We start from the raw sequence: 19371 nt of genomic DNA, 5'->3' as shown, positions 1-19371 counted from the left end.
AAACAGCTAAAAACACATCTCTTCCATCTTTATTTGATCCTCTAACTCAGCACTCTCTAGTTGTTTTCTAACTGCTAGTTTTCTTTTAAAAAAAGGTCTCTAACACTAGCTTTCTCTATTCTATCTACTTGTTTTCTTTTTGTTATATGTATGTACGTGTGTGTGTGTGTGTGTGTGCGCTACGTATACTCTGTTACCCGAGACTTGTCATAGCACTTGCATACTATTGCTCTTTTGCTGGTTTTGATTGTTTCTATTGTCATCTCATATTGTAAGTCTCTTTGCATAAAAGCGTCAGCTAAATGACTGAATGTAAATGTATCTCATGAACTCACCATGTCGTCATCAAAACCTGCCAGCCGGATGATTTTCTCAGCCACCCGAGCATTTCTCTCGTCCATCTCGACGGAGTAAATGCGGGCACCGATGGGCAGCGAGCGGGCGATGCGGACCGTGCTGTATCCGCAGTGAGTGCCCAGCTCCAGCACCGTGATGGGACAGTGTTCCTGCAGCAGCCGGTCCAGAATCTTACCTGTGTGACAGCCAATGATGTTTAATAAGAATGGGCCCCATTTACTTTCTTAATTCATGTTTATGTACTTATTTATGTTTTTAAAAGACACTTAATATCCAGGAATATTACTGATTTGACTGCAGTGACTATTGGATGAGTCACCTTATATAATACAGATTGTGTCAAAGCAGCTTCACAGAGATAAACAGGAAATAGCAGAACTAAGTAAAAAAACTCAAAGTCATTTCTGGTGTGCTGTTGGAAAATATCTGAACCTTTTGATGCTTTATTTGTTGTTAATTTAGCCACTGTATCAAATAAATACCTAGGGTTGTGTTTGTTTTCTAAATGAGTGCAAAAGTAAGAACTTCCCTTAGAGCATTTACATATTATTGCCCTTTTGATGGTTTTGATTGCTTCTATTGTCCTCATTTGTAAGTCGCTTTGGATAAAAGCATCTGCTAAATGCCTAAATGTAAATGTATATCTAGCAGTTTTAAGCCGTTCTGTAGGTAGAAATACTATCCTTCCATGCAATGCAAAATACCTCTGGTTTTGTTTTCTTCCAGCTGTGCTCCATGAGAACAATCTGAATTGATCTCAATATTGACACTATTGTCTTCTGTAGAGCTGCTTTATAACTGAAAATGAAGTTGCTTCATAATCGATACATTTTGTATCATTAACACTGCTATTTTTTTGTTTATTACTGTGAAGCTGCTTTGAAACAATCTGCAAAAAGTGCTAAAGGAATAAAGGTGACATGACTTCTTTAGTGAAATGGCTTTCCTTTTTACTCAATTTCTACCTGATAAAATATTTTGGAGCTTGATATAACAAATGTATATGCTTTATGAAAATGGCTGTTGCGTTATTGATTTCCATGACTTTTACAGGTGTAGTAATCACACTATAAAAAAAAAGCCTTCCTGAAATATCCATGTTTTTCAAGGCTGTTGTGAATCCTTGTTCATCAAAGTACTAAATTAAATATAAAAACATCCTGATTTTTATTTGTTTTAGCTTATTTTAAAAAGGTTGTTTTGTCTTATATTAATTCATTTTAAGTCAACTTGTGGCCCCCTGGTTGAGAATCACACAGGGACACAGTCAAATACCATCTATATTTACATTTAGAAGATGCTCTTATTCAGATGCTTCAAATGCAAGAGTTTTGGGGTCAAAGATGTAAATCACAAATTTACCTACTAGAAAAATAAATGTCTCCTCTAAAAATACAAATAAGCACTAAGACCTAGTTAAAAGCGAGTCCACCTGAACACATGATGACTATAGATGTGTCAATGTGTGTGTGTTTATGACCTTTCTTGGGCCCGATGTTACTGATGAACTCTACTTTGCTGCACCATTGGTCAAATGTGTCCAGGATGCTCTGGGCGTCTCCAGGTGTGGCGTGGGTCAGAATGTGCTGAAACGCCCGCTCCTCTCGGCTGAGGCCCGTCAGACAGTCCCGCACCCAGCGGATCAGAACGGCCCGATACAGCAGCACGAAGTAATATCGGTAACGGATAATCAGCGTGAGCAAGAGAGGGAGAAAAGCCAAAGCGATCGCAGGAGAAACCATCTTCAGCTCTGACCTGAGAACACAGACACACTTCAGACAGTACAAAACCACCCAACACACCCTAGCAACAACATTAAAATCACTCAGAACACCTTAGCAACTGCACAAGAAACACTCAGAACATGCAAGAAACCACATAGCCACGGTCATGCACTGCAAAAAGCGGCTTATCTTAGTATTTTTGTCTTGTTTCTAGTCAAAATATCTCAAAATTCTTAAATTAAGATGCATTTACTAGATAAACAAAATTACATAAGATATTTAGTCTTATTTCTGGGGAAAAAACTAAATTAAGTGCTTTTTGCTTAAAAAGAGTAATATTATCTGCCAGTGGTGTAAGTAAAATATCATTAAAACAAGATTATATTTACCCCACTGGCAGAAATATAATTTGACTTATTTTAAGCAAAATGCTGTTTCCCCTGGAAACAAGACTAATTTTTAACATCAGTGTGCTTATCTAGTAAATGCATCCTAATTTAAGTAGTAGTAGTAGTATATTTTTTATTTAATTCCATGTCAGCATCTTAGGCTATTTATATATATCATGGCAAAAACAATTTAAAAATACAAGTGTAACAAATACAATAAAAACCAGCAAACAAACAAACACAAGTTATATTACACAATTTTTTTTACATTAACATATTATAAAAATTCTAAAACTTTTTCATCCTTTTAAAGTTTTTTTTTGTTTGTTTGTTTTTACTAGAAACAAGACAAAAATGATAAGATAAGCCTTTTTTGCAGTGTGTGCATGGGCCCCAATTACAATAAGAATAAATAATTACTTGTTATTCTACAGGGTACCTATAACAGCGAAAGAACCAAACCCCAAAAATAAATTTACCAAGAAAATAAACTAAAACTACATAAGATAAAAATGACAAACTTGTTCCATGTTTTCGCAATGAAATTATTTGATAATATCTACGAATCAGTTATTTCTCCCACTATTTCACATGCAAATGAACACAAATACTGTAGTCATTTACGCACACGCGGATCAAACGCGCACAGAAACTTTATCAATAAAGTAGCCTAGTTTTGCAACTGAAAAGCATGACATTTCTTGGCATGGAGGTGACATCGCTGTTTTTGTATGAGTTAAACTTGCATATTTGCTATTGGTAGAGCTGCTGCCGAACACTGTTAAGAGACAGACTCGGGTAATTCACACACGCTTCTCTCTCTCATAACTGCATTAGTCTGCATATTAAAGGCTCAAGCCTCCATTACGCTCTAAAATAATGTTTTTAATCAGCACTGGAATTCTACGATAGAGAACACTGACAATTCTCATATGGATTGAGATGAATTTTGTTGGCTGTTTTGGGGTGGTAATAGTAGTCTATAAGGGTGCGGGGGGCAAAAAAAATAGTTTTACATACATGTCACAATAAGAGGTAAATCCAGCCCTGCACATAGCAACACATTAACCCTTCTGTGGTCTTCCATCACTTCTGACTCGAGAATTTTATGTTTTGAATTTTTAAATATCACAACTTCATCAGAATGGTACAAAACTTGGTGACTTTTATGGCACTTGGAATGTGAACTCAGAAAAAAACTGAGGGCATGATTCGAACAGGCGAAGTGGTCTTAAAAAAAAAAAAGTGTCATACATTTGGTCGACCATAAGAAACGAATGGGAAATGGACATAAACAACAATTCAAAGAATCTGTGTGCACAATCTACAAAACGGCCACAATACTGAAAAAAGGAAGGAATGACACTATAAAACATCAAGAGTGTGATATAGACAAAATTATCCATTTCTCTTTTATGTCAAAAATCATTAGGATATTAAGTAAAGATCATGTTTCATGAAGATATTTAGTAAATTTCCTACTGTAAATATATAAAAACTTAATTTTTGATTAGTAATATGCATTGCTAAGAACTTCATTTGAACAACTTTAAAGGAGATTTTCTCAATATTTAGATTTTTTTGCTCCCTCAGATTCCAGATTTTCAAATAGTTGTATTTATTTATTCAGCTTTGATGTATAAATCAGAATTTTTTTGTGGTCCAGGGTCACATATAATTATATAGTAGGCCACATAAGATAGGAAAAACATAATTTTTTCTGTATGACTTATTATAACTTTATTATTATTTCTCTTTTCCATTTACTGTTTGATCATTATTATATGCTTCCTATTATTTTAGCTTGTTGTTCATGCCGTTTCCTTTTGTTACTGTTCACTGACATTCAGACGTTTAGAAAAAATAGACGTTCATTGAAAAATGTTTACAAAGTGTTATGAATGAATTGAATTTTTGTTAAATTCTGAGTTAAAAATGGGTAACGACATGCTTCCTTGCGTTCTCTTTAACACAATGTTCAGGTTTGACCGATCATAATGCAAAAACTAACACTTCAAATCACTATTTCTAACAATAATATATCTTGACAAAAAGTAGTCTTTGAGATTGTTTAAATATATATTCAAACCTCCCACCGACCTAATAAAAATGATGTCTAAACTAGGCAATTCACAAGGTGTTGTATAGAGAGCTATACATGCAACTAGTGGTCACAGCATGGCATAACATGTTTTTTTTTAAACCAGATGGTGCTAATCTGCCTTCCAAAATTGAAAAATAAATTTTAAAAAGTTAATTAAATTTTTTTTTAAATTATATAATTATATTAAAAAATATTTTATTTAAAATATTTACCAGATTACCAGATTATATAAAAAAATATTTTAAAATTATTGTTGTGGTAAAAAATGGATGTTAATTACTGCATAAATATTAACTAGTACCAAAAAACCCTCTCAAAAATTCTAAATAAAAAATATTATTTAACAAAAATGTATTACAATGATTTTACTGAAAAAATAAGAAGTTACATTTCAGGTGTCTGGTTACTTTTTACCGTAAAGACCATGAGTGCGATTCACAAATAAAGACCGCAGAAGGGTTAAAAGACTCATGACACCTTAGCAGCCACATAGAAAGACTAAAAACACCCTAGATGATACATAGCAACACTAAAAATATGAATAACCACATAGCAACACACTAGAAACACTTTAGCAAACTAACTGTAACATTCTCAAAGCAGAAAAAGCACAAACACTCACTGCTAGAGGTTCAGTACATCACCATTAGCACTAGTGAGGACTTACCTTACAGACATTACTCTATAGCAAATACTTCAGCTCCAGCACACATAAATAATTAAAATGCCTTGGTTTTTGCTCTGTGATGTGACAAAACCCGTTCACCTGCCAGAGACGTAACTGAAGACACGAGCCCAACCCTGAGCTGATCTCAGATCAGTTTCATCCCAACAAACACCTGCACACAGATATCTGAGCATAATGAAATAAATGACTTTACCAGATCCGGAACTCTCTAGACCCACAGGAGACACTCTGAGGACGACGGTGTTCAGAAGAGAGACAGACAGACGGAACACGACAGGTGTGCAGACACACGCTCATGCAGCAGCCAATCAGATTCCTCCGTCTGAATAATGCATGGAGCGCAGGAGACCTCCGCTTACACCTGTGTCTCACCTGGAGCGTCACGTGACCGTCTGATCTGAGCGCAGAAATAACGCTGGATATTTACAGAGGAGTTGCTTGTCAGAATATGCAGTTAAAACCAACAAAATGTACAACAAAACTATTCTTTGATTACAAAATAAACATATTGGGTTTTAGTACAGTCATCACAAAGTACTATAAAAATCAGTAAAAAACAAAAAAAATAGATGTTTTCTTTAAAGGTGTAATGTTTAAATGCAAGTACCTACGTACTCTCAATAGATTAAAAAGGTAATGCAATATCTCAAATTATGAAAATTAAGGCATCAGTGCAGAGATTTTACGCAATTTGGCAACAATTCTTGGCATCTTTTTAAAAAGTGAAAAATAGAGAATACAACCCCAAAATATATGACCTGTTCAACTAATTTTTTGGTGTGTATTTTTATTACTATATATTATACACTACCAGTCAAAAGTTTTTGAACAGTAAGATGTTTAATGTTTTTTAAAGAAGTTCATCTGTTCATCAAGCCTGCATTTATTTGATCCAAAATACAGCAAAAACGGAACATTTTGAAATACTTTTAGTATTTAAAATATCTGTTTTCTATTTGAATATATTTTAAAATGTAATTTGTTCCTGTGATATCAAAGCTGAATATTTAGCATCATTACTCCAGTCACATGATCCTTCAGAAATCATACTAATATTCTGATCTGCTGCTAAAAAAACTATTATTATTATTATTATTATTATGCTGAAAACAGAAAAAATAATTTCTTCTGGTTTCTTTGATGAATAGAAAGTTCAGAAGAACAGCATTTATCTGAAATCTTTTGTAACATTATAAATGTCTTTATCATCACTTTTGATCAATTTAAAGAATCCTTGCTAAATAAAAGTATTAATTTCTATAACCCCCCCCCCCCCCCAAATAAATAAATAAAAATAAATAAAATTATACTGACTCCAAGCTCTTGATTGGTATAGTGTATAACGTTACAAAAGCTTTTTATTTCACATAAACACTTATCTTTGGATCCTGAAAAAAAAGTACTTAACTGTTTTAAATATTGATCATAATAATAATAAATGCAGTAAATCAGTATATTATTCTGATTTCTGAAGATCATGTGACACTGAAGACTGGAGTAATGATGCTGAAAATACAGCTGCGCATCACAGAAATACATTACAGTTTAACACATATTCACATAGAAAGTTATTTTAAGTAATAAAAATATTTCGCAATATTTCTGCTTTTGCTGTACTTTGGATCAAATAAACACAGGCTTGGTGAGCAGAAGAGACTTCTTTAAAAACATAACAAATCTTACTGTTCAAAAACTTTTGACTGGTAGTGTATACTGTGTGTGTATGTATGAAAAAAAAAAAATGAAAAAAAAAAAATATATATATATATATATATATATATTTTTTTTTTATCATTATTTCTATTTTATCATAAATGTAGCCTACAGCAGATTTGTATCAAAGTTGAGGTTGGGTTCGTTGAGGATGGGATAATGGTTGAGTAGATAATATTTTTTCTTTAATATGCAAAAATTATATAAAAACAATTTAAAAAACTTAGAAAAACAGGTCATTTTGAAGATGCCGTGTTTTTGCATTGCGTTGTTCAAACCTTCGGTTGAGTCGGTGGTTTCATCCCGGTTCGGGTCTGTTTCTCCGGGGATGCAACATCTCCGGCCACGGAAAGCCGAAGGCGCTCATGACGGGCAGACACGCGTCCCTCACCGCCTCACAGAGACTGCGGCACGGCCCCACCGGAGCCGCCACCTCCGGTAAACACACCGGCGCATAGAGCGAGCAGAGGAAGCGCCGCGTGTCCCGGTGACAGTGCTTACCGAGCAGCGGCATCCAGGCGGCGGACTGCTGCTGCGCTTCCCACGCGCTTGCGTGACCCAGCAGGTTCGGTAAGCGCATCTCTCCGTAACCGATACCGGAGCACAGACCCATCGTGCTCGGAACCGGCTTACACACCGAGCGCACGGCGCCCGACTCCGCAGACACTGGGTTTGCTGCCAGACCTTCATCATCATCATCATCAACAACAGCAGCATCTTCTTCAGCTCTGGACGCACTGAGAATCAACAACGCGATCACACACACAGAACGAAGATTAAACATGATGGAGACGCGCGTGCACACTCGTGTGTGTGTGTGTGTGTGTGTGTGTGTGTGTTGTGTTTCTCCACATCCTGTGAATCAAACGCATCCTGTTCTTTATGACCGGCATTAAAACACTTCAGAGGCCTGTGAGACGCTTTCTGTCGCCAGTCCAGTGAGATTTGCTTCTCGGAACCTTCTGAGAATGGACTTAGGTTTTAGTAAAATTAAAACTTGAAAACAAAAATGACTAAAAAAAACTTATAAACAACTTTTCTAAAAACTTAAGTAAAACTTTGGTTTTAGAAAAAATTTAAAAGTTTCTAAAATGTTCTGAAAATGTACTTTAGTTTTAGTTGGGAAAAAAAACTTAAAATCAACATTTCTAATATTTTTTAGGAATATACCTCAGTGTTAGTTGGGCAAATAACTTAAAATGTTCCGGGAACGTAGTTTAGTTTTAGCTGGGGAAAACACATTCTGGGAATGTACTTATTTTAGTTGGGAAAATATAAACATAATAAATATGTTTCTAAAATAGGAAGTGATTCCCAAATAAATAATCAAATGGAAACCATGAACCAATATTTGGGGAACATTTAATGTTTGCCAGCATAAAGGAAACCAGAAAATGAGTGTCGTTCTCCTGCGATGGTCCTATTCATCCTGCATTTACACGACAGTGGCCACTAGATGGACACATTCAAGACATATGACCACAACAAATAATTGAGGTCATTACTGGATCCTAATGTAAAAAATAAAATAAACAGAGTAAACAATATAACCCTTTAATGGCTAAATATGTGTCACTGCTGTCAAAGACTGTGGATAATACTCTGGAAATAGTGACAGTGTTTGTGTTTATTGCCCGTGTGTCTGTACATAGTGTAAAGCATTATTATTTGCATGGTAAAGAGCTGTTATAGCGTCACTCTGATTGTATATAACCCCCAGTGAACTGTTTACATGTGCAGCTTTCAACATAAACAGATTCACATTCATTCACAGTGACTGCAGGCATGCAGTGTATATGCGGTGCAATAACTCTCTGATAAACAGACAGTGGGTAGCACAAATAAAAACACACAGAAACCATAACAATGATTAAACCATATTTCTGAACACTTGTTAAACATGAAAGCTTAATTTCTTCTCGGTTTTGTTTCCAATGTTAATCATCCCTCAGTCTCTGTCACCTTGAACCTCCACTGACATTTCAGGAATATATTTAGCACATAAACACAATCCTGAATCTGATGAACTATTTAAAGCCATGCAGAGCCAAGGTAATGATCTCAGACTTTTTACATGACAAACCTAATCTCATCTAAGAAAGCCATAGAAATATAAGTTATAAGTCTGATCTGAGAATCATGACCAGTGGGAAGTGGTGACCTAATGGTTAGAGAGTCAGAGACGGACAGACAGACAGACTCTTAGACGGACAGACAGACAGACTCATAGACGGACAGACAGACAGACAGACAGACAGACTCATAGACGGACAGACAGACAGAAGGACGGACGGATGGACTCACAGACAGACAGACAGAAGGACGAACGGATGGACTCACAGACAGACAGACGGACTCATAGACGAACAGACAGACTCACAGACAGACAGACAGAAGGACGAACGGATGGACTCACAGACAGACAGACGGACTCATAGACGGACAGACAGACAGACAGACAGACAGACAGACTCACAGACAGACAGACGGACTCATAGACGGACAGACAGACAGACAGACTCACAGACAGACAGACAGACAGACAGACAGACTCATAGACAGACAGACAGACAGACTCATAGACGGACAGACAGACAGACAGACTCATAGACGGACAGACAGACAGACAGACAGACAGACTCATAGACGGACAGACAGACAGAAGGACGGACGGATGGACTCACAGACAGACAGACGGACTCATAGACGGACAGACAGACTCATAGACAGACAGACAGACAGACTCATAGACGGACAGACAGACAGACTCATAGACGGACAGACAGACAGACAGACAGACAGACAGACTCATAGACGGACAGACAGACAGAAGGACGGACGGATGGACTCACAGACAGACAGACAGACTCATAGACGGACAGACAGACAGAAGGACGGACGGATGGACTCACAGACAGACAGACAGACTCATAGACGGACAGACAGACAGAAGGACGGACGGATGGACTCACAGACAGACAGACGGACTCATAGACGGACAGACAGACTCACAGACAGACAGACGGACTCATAGACGGACAGACAGACAGACAGACAGACTCACAGACAGACAGACAGACTCACAGACAGACAGACAGAAGGACGGACGGATGGACTCACAGACAGACAGACAGAAGGACGGACGGATGGACTCACAGACAGACAGACAGAAGGACGAACGGATGGACTCACAGACAGACAGACGGACTCATAGACGGACAGACAGACAGACAGACAGACGGACTCATAGACGGACAGACAGACAGACAGACTCACAGACAGACAGAATAATCAAGTTACTCCAATTTGACAAAATAATAAAATGTAATGTAAATATAAATATGTAAATATGCAAATATAATGTTTGCAAAATGGAAAAATGGAATGTTCCCTTAATGTCTGCATAACAACAACAACAACAAAAATGAATACACTTAAAAAAAACTCAAACATTCAGAAATAACGTTTTTATAACTTAATGGTAATATTAGTATAACGTTCTTAGAACATATTTGTGACCCTGGAGCACAAAAGCAGTCGTAAGGGGCAATTTTTTCGAAAATGAGAATTATACATCATCTGAAAGCTGAATACATAATCTTTCCATTGATGTATGGTTTGTTATGATAGGACAATATTTGTCTGAGATACAACTATTTGAAAATCTGGAATCTGAGGGAGCAAAAAAATCTAAATATTGAGAAAATCTCCTTTAAAGTTGTTCAAATGAAGTTCTTAGCAATGCATATTACTAATCAAAAATTAAGTTTTGATATATTTACGGTAGGAAATGTACTAAATATCTTCATGGAACATGATCTTAATATCCTAATGATTTTTGTCATAAAAGAGAAATGTATAATTTTGATCCATACAATGTATTGTTGCTATTGCTACAGATATACCTGTGCTACTCATGACTGCTTTTGTGCTGCAGGGACTCATTGTTGTTAGCTGGGAACAGTTTTAGACTGACTAACTAGCAGTTAACCAAGTGTTAGAACAAATTAGACCAATGTGTGTTTTTATGCAACCAGTTTTCAAAAGTTATGACCAGTCATTTAATTTCTTGCATAAAAAAAAGAAATTAAATGACTAGTCTAAGCTGTTTCCATGCTTGTGTCCTTAGTTAACACCCATAACCCTTCACTAATGTGAAGCTCTGTCACGCCGCCAGGAAACAGATCCCCAGCATGTGTTTTTGTGTTGATTGTCCTGGCAAAAGACTAACAGAAGAAACGCAAAGCGTTTTAAATAGAGCTGGTCTCTTGAGACACCCATGTAACACTGATAGCAACAAATGACAGTAGTATTTATAGACGAACACCTGTGGACACTAGAGACGTGTATGAGAGCTGATCAAAACACAACACCCTGATGAGCCTCCACAGAGCTGCTCTGAGCCTCTTCAGGATCCGCTTACCTTCTGTGCAAATATTAAAGATTGTTTCAAGCAACTTCAGTGATCATTTAAGATGATCACATATAAAGGATCTGATTCTGACCATCAGTTCATACTGAAACATCCTCATGAACATCACAGGAAAATGATCTCAGCTAACAAGGAACGTTCTCAGAACTTTGGCAAGGTTCTCTCAAAGTTATGAGCAAACATTCTTCTAGTAATATTAATAGAAAGTTAATTCGGTGCTATCTGGTCTTCAATAATGATCTCAAAATGTTAGGACAGAAATATTATGTATACAGCATTCATGGAACTTTTTATTACCGAAAAGTTTTAGTTGCACGTTCATTGTTTAAATGCTTTCCAAAGGTTTTTTTTTTTTTTTTTTTGTAAACATTATTATAGACCAAATAACTTTAAACAAACATTCTATTAACATTACTGGAAGAATGTTTGTTCATAACATTGTTGTTTTGATAGAACCTTGTTCTGAGAACGTTGCTAGCTGGAATTTGGGTCTTTGCAGGTAACAAGTTATAAAAACGTTGTGGGAACATTGTTTGAAATGTTTGTACAACACTGAAACGTCCAGTTCTCTTGTGGTGACGGGTTTTTTAAGATTACAAAACTGTTACTTACAACATTCTACTAACTTTATTTTCACCCAAAATACTTTTTTTAAACATCTATTTTTAATATTCTAAGAATGTAAAAATTTTGAGTTTTTATTAAGAGAGACAAAAACCTCTTACACCATCGTACTAACTTTATTTTCACCCAAAATATGTTATTTGAACGTTTACTCCGTTTCTTAGAACATGCAGATTGGGTGAAGTCAGCTAAAATGGGCCATGTTTTGGTAAATGACTTCTAATACCATCAAATAAGCTATGCATGAGATCTAATGATATTTTTATAAATTAGCATGGGTCTCTTAAATATATTTATATTTTTTAAATGTGAAAAAGTATGAAAGTTCTGAGAGTTAGAGTATCAGCAGGTACCTTTTTGAGCCAAGGCACAACATTCAGGTAAAATGGGCCAATATAAAGAGAACAACACAGGTCATTTCAGCTTAAATCAGTTTATTTTTAACAGTAAATTGACACTATTGTCTTTAGTGTGCCATAGCAACACCATAAATGTATTTCATTAAATAGAAAGTTGAATGAATATTTCATTAAACAATGCAATTAAAAATGAACTGATCATGTTGTATAGGTGTGTGTTTCTGTGCATCGCTGTCTTTCGTGTGCATGCATGTTATTTTTTAAAGACTTAAGATGTTGTATGGATACATATCTACAGTAGGCCTATAAACCTATTTTCACCCTCAATATCTGTCTAAAAGTGTGTGTGTGTGTGTGTGTGTGTGTGTGTGTGTGTATGCAAAATTGTGGCCCATTTTAGCTTAACCAGCCATTTCTACCTAAAATTAACTTTTTCACAAAAATCAAAGTTTCTTTTATAAATTAACCTTTTGTATTTGAAAGAGCATGTCAAAATATTGTTCATAAACCTTTGTTTTGTTGGTAAGCTTACTTCTAGTTGCTTTAGAACCCTTATTAGTGATTAATGAACTTTTCTATGTCAGGCTCTATTACAGTTTCTCTGACAAGCTTCATGTAACACTCTGCCTGCCCGCCTTAAACAACTCAGAGCAATACAAATTATTCTTACATGTCAACAAGTGTTGAAGCAACAATGCAAGATCAGTTATTGTGATTTTCTGTCAAAAATTTAAAGAGATATGACGCTACAACCTTATTTGGCCCATTTTACCTGATGGCCCATTTTAGCTGACTTCGCCCCACAAATAACATCATAAGGACATTTTGAGAAGGTTGTTCTAAGAACATTTTGAGAACGTAGGCTATATAAAATATTAATAAAGTTCCGTTTCATTGTTTTGTGATTGATTTGTCCTACATAACTTTAAAGGGGCGTCGTTTCTGAGAGATTATGTAAGGAGAGCTGGATTATGGTCACTTTTAATGCAGAAGAATCTATTTGTGGATCTGCTCGGTGACAGGAGGCTTGGCATCGCTGGATCTTCTGGAGGAGTCCAGCACTCTAACAGTGTTGCCAACTCATTTTCAGGGGAAGTTGCTAAAGGACGCTTGATTTGTTGCTATAAATTGTTAAATGATGTTGTGACGTCATTACGTAATCACGACGCAAAATTGTGTCACTACATTAAATCTCAGCAAAAATATTTTATATGTCCATTTAGATTTGTTTGTAAAATAATATAAATGCATAATATAATATTAAAATGTAAATAACTATTTTATTAAATACATTGAATTTTTGAAAACATTGAATTTTTTATTCATTTTGATGAATACTAAATCTGTTTTTTGTGAGTGGGATGAATTAAAGCACATTCATATTTAGTCTAGAACTACAGTAACATGTTCATACAGCACACTGTCAGTCAATAAATTGGAAAAAAGTAACTCATATTATCTTGTAAATTAAAAAGTAATGCGTTAGTTTACTAGTTACTTGAAAAAGTAATCTGATTACGTAACTTGCGTTATTTGTAATGCATTACCCCCAACACTATTGGTCAATCCAATGGATAGTCCCGCCCACAACCTCACATGATTGGTCGATTCAGAAGCTGCTCAAACTAACATTCTAAAAGCGATTTTTATGTTAAATTAACATAAACAAAAACATACCAAGATGGTTATGATACTGTGAAGCTGCTTTAAAACGATCTGTACTGTATAAAGCGCTATAGAGATAAATGTGACTTATTTTGAGCTTATATGTAGGCCTGATAGAAGAGGCTTCCTTAATTCGAATATATATCAACATCTTTCTTGAAAATAAAAAATCATGTTGTTTTTTTTTTTTTATGTACATTTATGAGTGTAAAATTGTATGAATTTATGAAAAATGAATGCAAAAATTAAATATAAAGTAATTAAAAGCATCTAGATACAAAGAATTTAAAAAAATATTTGGGGATAAATTGCTTTTTAAAACATATGACAAGCCAATGTGAGATTTTGCACTAAACATAGTTCCAAAATAAGTGAAATAATTATTTCTTCAAACTGAAGACAACAAGAGCAATTCTTTATCTGTTCTGTTCTTCTTTTGTTTTGTCCACACAATGAAAGTAAATGAGGTCCAGTGTTTTTCTTCTTTCTTTCTTCTGTTGTGTCTCACAGAAGAAAGAAAGTCAGGTTTGGAACAACATGAGGACGAGTAAAATGATCATTTTAGGTGAATTATTGTCTTCAAAAAATAAATTAAACAGAACTACAAAAAAGAAGGAAAAAAAGAGTGCATTTTATAGGAATATGAGATATTTAACATCCAAAAAATCCATCATCTTAAAGCAATAGGTCCAACCTGAGTTATTTTATATGGCAAATTTCTCAAAATAAACTTCTACCACATACATATTTCTCTCCTGTATCAAAATATTGATTATGCATAAAGTCCATAAAGGCATATAGATAATGTTATGAACATGTCTCATATGAAAATGTCTCATAAGATTATCCAGTTTGAACATGTCTGAGATATTTGTTTTATATTGAAAAGTTTTTGTAACCTTTATATGTTATAATAACAACAAGAAAACTGGACATTTTAACGCTCCTTGAATATTAAAAATAAACGTTTAAATAATGTTATATTTTGGGTGAAAATAAAGTTAATAGAACGCTGTAAGTAACATTTTTGTAACCTTTAAAAAACATTCTATTTATAAGAAAACCGGATACTTTAATGTTCTTAGAATATTAAAAATAAACAATGAAATAACGTAACATTCTGAGTGTAAATATAGTAAAACACTGTAAGAAACATTTCTGTAACCTTGAAATAATGTTAGAATTACAAGAAATTGTACAAGATATTTATAATATATATAAAATAAACGTTCTAGTAATGTTGTATTTCGGGTGAAAATAAAGCACTTAAATAAGGTTATAATCTCAAGAACCATTAAACAACATTCTAACGACAATAAAACTGGATATTATAACTTTCTCATATATAAAAAAATAAATGTTCAAATAAGATATTTTGGGTGAAAATTAAGTTGTAAGTATGTTGTAAGAAACATTTTTGTAACATTTAAATAATATTGTATCATGGTAAGAAAACTGGACATTTTAACGTTTCAGAAACACTTCAAAACAATGTTTCTGAACTGTTTTTATGACCTAAATGTGTTACCTGAGAAGTGGGGAAAAAATAATTAATTGGATGAACTGAATTTAACTGAGGGCAGGATTTCCATCCAATAAATATGTGTAACCCCAACTCATAAAAACTAAATTCATGCAATGAAACGTAATTGAGTTGGGCCAACTCAGTTTGATCAAATATAGAAAAAAAAATGCATATAAATAACATTTTAGTTCAACATTTACCCTCCTTGTCTAGCCCTGTGCAAAGCATGTTGGGAAGGGGAAATCCACTTACAGATTACCTAGTTACACAAGTAAAACCATTTATGTACTCTCAACTCAAATTAATTAAATTAATTGGTTGTAAAGAATTGTGTTGGATTATGTAAACTGAACAAGCACCAAATGTTCTGCCAAATGTTCTGCTCCGGGTGTGTGTTCACGGTGTGTGTGTGTGTGTGTGTGTGTGTGTGTGCATTTGTTCACTACTCACTGCTGTGTGTGTGCACTTGGATGGGTTAAACGCAGAGCACCAATTTCGAGTATGGGTCACCATACTTGACAATACGTCACGACTTTGACTTTGTTATTTTAACTTTCAAAATGAATGAATGCATGATACATATATATATATATATATATATATGCAAAATGAAAAGTTTCAATGCAATTGTTGAAATGGATTTTTCCCCACACACACACACACACACAGGCTCTTATATTGTCAGTCATGCGTGTCACATGTGTGTTGAGGCTCAGTCTGTAAACCACTAACAATAGAGACTCAGCTCACCCTCGTCCCACTGGAGAGCTGCAGCAGCTGGACTCTGATCCAGAACCCACAGCTGAGTCTCGCAGACGCTTAAATACTGTGACCTCAGCCATGCTGCTCCAATCCGGTCCGGTCCAGTCCGGCGGGGCTGCTTTAAGAGCTGAGAGATGCGACAGCTAGACTCACAGACACTTTAAATCTGCTGAGTAACACAGACTCCAGGTCAACCTTGTGCAGGTAAGAAGCATCCAGACCAGCCACATCTGCAGAACGATGTTCTTCTGTCTTTGCCCTTTCATCTCATTTAAGGCCATTTCAATGTTTCAGACTGGTCTGGGTGTATAATGTGTTGATTGGATGCACAAGCTTTTGCAGTTTTGCTGCATGCATTTCATTGTTAATGCAAACTCAGGTTCTGCTGTGCTGTGGTTTTCTCTCCGTTTGGTGTTTTGCTGCATGATTATGTGCTTGTAGTATTAGTTTGAGGGGAAAATAACCTCCTTAAATATGTCAAAATCTTAGGAGACATTTGGGATGAAAAATGTTAAACTAGTGTTCAAAAGTTTGGGATCGGTACTTTTTTTGACAGAAACTATTAAATTGATCAAAAGTGACACTAAAGACATTTATAATGTTACAAAATGCTGTTCTTTTGAACTTTCAATTCATCTGTTAATTGACAAAAATATTGTGCAGCACAACTGTGTTCAACATTGATAATAATCAGAAATGTTTGTTGAGCAGTAAATCAGTATATTATTATGATTTCTGAAGATCATGTGATCATCGTGTTTTACATTATAATAATATCTCACTTTTTTTAAAGTATTTTTTGATTAAATAAATACAGCGTTGGTGAGCCGAAGAGACTTTAAAACATAAAACAATTGTCCCAACCCCAAACCTCTGAACCTTTAAAAATCAAAAAAACGGATCTATAATCATTAGAATTGATTATATGTAGAAATAATAGTCTATGATATGTGATAGGGACAGTAAACGTGTGTGTGTGTGTGTGTGTGTGTGTGTGTGTGTGTGTGTGTGTGTGTGTGTGTGTGTGAGTGTGAGTGTGAGTGTGAGTGTGAGTGTGAGTGTGTGTGTGTGTGTGTGTGTGTGTGTGTGTGTGTGTGTGTGTGTGTGCGTGTGAGTGTGTGTGTCGCAGCAGTTAAACTAATGATAGATTTGTGTTCGAAATTCAAAGCCAAACAGGGGGTGAAACTTGGACGGATGAATAGACAGATACAGTGGGGTAAATAAGTATTTGATACACTGCCGATTTTTCAAGTCTTCCCACTTACAAATAACGGAGAGATCTGTAATCTTCATCGTAGGTACAGCTCAACTGTGAGAGACAGAATATTAAACAAAATCCGGAAAATCACATTGTATGATTTTTAAATAATGAACTTCCATTTTATTGCATGAAATAAGTATTTGATCACCTACCAAGCAGCAAGAATTCTGGCTCTCACAGACCTGTTAGTTTGTCTTTAAGAAGCCCTCCTATCCTCCACTCGTTACCTGTATTAATTGCACCTGTTTGAACTCATTACCTGTATAAAAGACACCTGTTCACACACTCAATCAATCAGACTCCAACCTCTCCATTATGGGCAAGACCAAAGAGCTGTCTAAGGACACTAGGGACAAAATTGTAGACCTGCACAAGGCTGGGATGGGCTACAGGACAATAGGCAAACAGCTTGGTGAGAAGGAAACAACTGTTGGCGCAATTATTAGAAAATGGAAGAAATTCAAGATGACTGTCAATCTCCCTCGGACTGGGGCTCCATGCAAGATCTGGCCTCGTGGAGTATCAATGATCCTGAGAAAGGTGAGGGATCAGCCTAGAACTACACGGGAGGACCTGGTCAATGACCTGAAGAGAGCTGGGACCACAGTCTCAACGGTTACCGTTAGTAACACAATACACTGTCATGGATTAAAATCCTGCAGCTCGCGCAAGATCCCCCTGCTCAAGCCAGCACATGTCCAGACCCGTCTGAAGTGAAGGATGATCCAGAGGAGGCATGGGAGAAGGTCATGTGGTCAGATGAGACCAAAATAGAACTTTTTGGTATAAACTCCACTCACCATGTTTGGAGGAAGAAGGATGAGTACAATCCCAAGAACACCATCCCAACCGTGAAGCATGGGGGTGGAAACATCATGCTTTGGGGGTGCTTTTCTGCAAAGGGGACAGGACAACTGCACCGTATTGAGGGGAGGATGGATGGGGCCATGTAGCGTGAGATTTTGGGCAACAACCTCCTTCCCTCAGTAAGAGCATTGAAGATGGGTCGTGGCTGGGTCTTCCAGCATGACAATGACCCCAAACACACAGCAAGGGCAACTAAGCAGTGGCTCCGTAAGAAGCATTTCAAGGTCCTGGAGTGGCCTAGCCAGTCTCCAGACCTGAACCCAACAGAAAATCTATGGAGGGAGTTTAAACCCCATGTTGCCCAAAACCTGAAAGATCTGGAGAAGACCTGTATGGAGGAGTGGGCCAAAATCCCTGCTGCAGTGTGTGCAAACCTGCTCAAGAACTACAGGAAACCTCTGTAATCGTAAACAAAGGTTCCTGTACCAAATATTAAGTTCTATTTTTCTATTGTATCAAATACTTATTTCATGCAATAAAATGGAAGTTAATTATTTAAAAATCATACAATGTGATTTTCTGGATTTTTTTAAATATTCTGTCTCTCACAGTTGGGTGTACCTACGATGAAAACTACAGATCTCTCCATTCTTTGTAAGAGGAAAAACTTGAAAAATCGGCAGTGTATCATATACTTATTTGCCCCACTGTATATGGATAGACTGCTGTCTTAATGAACAGCATACTTGTCTATTTTCTACATCTCTCTGTCTCTCTCTCTCTCTCTCTCTGTCTCTGATCCAGAGCTCCAGTCATCTCCGGTCTTCCAGCTGTCGTGCTTCTGCTCTGAACCGCTCAGATGGACCGATTCGCACAGGAGCTATTTCTGAACTTTATGATTGTGTTGATCACAGTTCTGCTCATGTGGTTACTGGTCAAACAATATCAGGATGCATGAGGA

At 36.0% G+C, this 19371-nt stretch overlaps 2 protein-coding genes across 2 annotated transcripts in view; one reads left to right on the top strand and one right to left on the bottom strand.

Moving 5' to 3' along the window:
• LOC306854576 (transmembrane O-methyltransferase homolog) overlaps positions 1-2099 on the bottom strand; it is a gene marked incomplete at its 5' end in the record, with an annotated part of 605488 nt that extends 603389 nt beyond the window's left edge. Inside the window, 2 exons of the mRNA XM_079392712.1 lie at positions 336-532; positions 1838-2099. Coding sequence (XP_079248838.1) covers positions 336-532; positions 1838-2099 — 459 coding nt within the window. The remainder of the gene's footprint in view (positions 1-335; positions 533-1837) is intronic.
• A 17170-nt stretch (positions 2100-19269) lies between these two features.
• sln (sarcolipin) lies at positions 19270-19368 on the top strand (the record flags this gene model as incomplete). Its single annotated transcript, XM_079392699.1, has 1 exon — positions 19270-19368. The coding sequence occupies one exon, from the start codon at positions 19270-19272 to the stop codon at positions 19366-19368; it is 99 nt and encodes a 32-aa protein (XP_079248825.1).
• Between the last annotated feature and the right edge of the window lie 3 nt (positions 19369-19371).

Source organism: Barbus barbus, assembly GCF_936440315.1.
Source record: "Barbus barbus genome assembly, chromosome: 34".
NCBI classification, from domain to species: domain Eukaryota; kingdom Metazoa; phylum Chordata; class Actinopteri; order Cypriniformes; family Cyprinidae; genus Barbus; species Barbus barbus.
The sequence above is the reverse complement of the archived record's forward strand: the minus strand, read 5'-3'. Positions and strand labels throughout refer to the sequence as shown.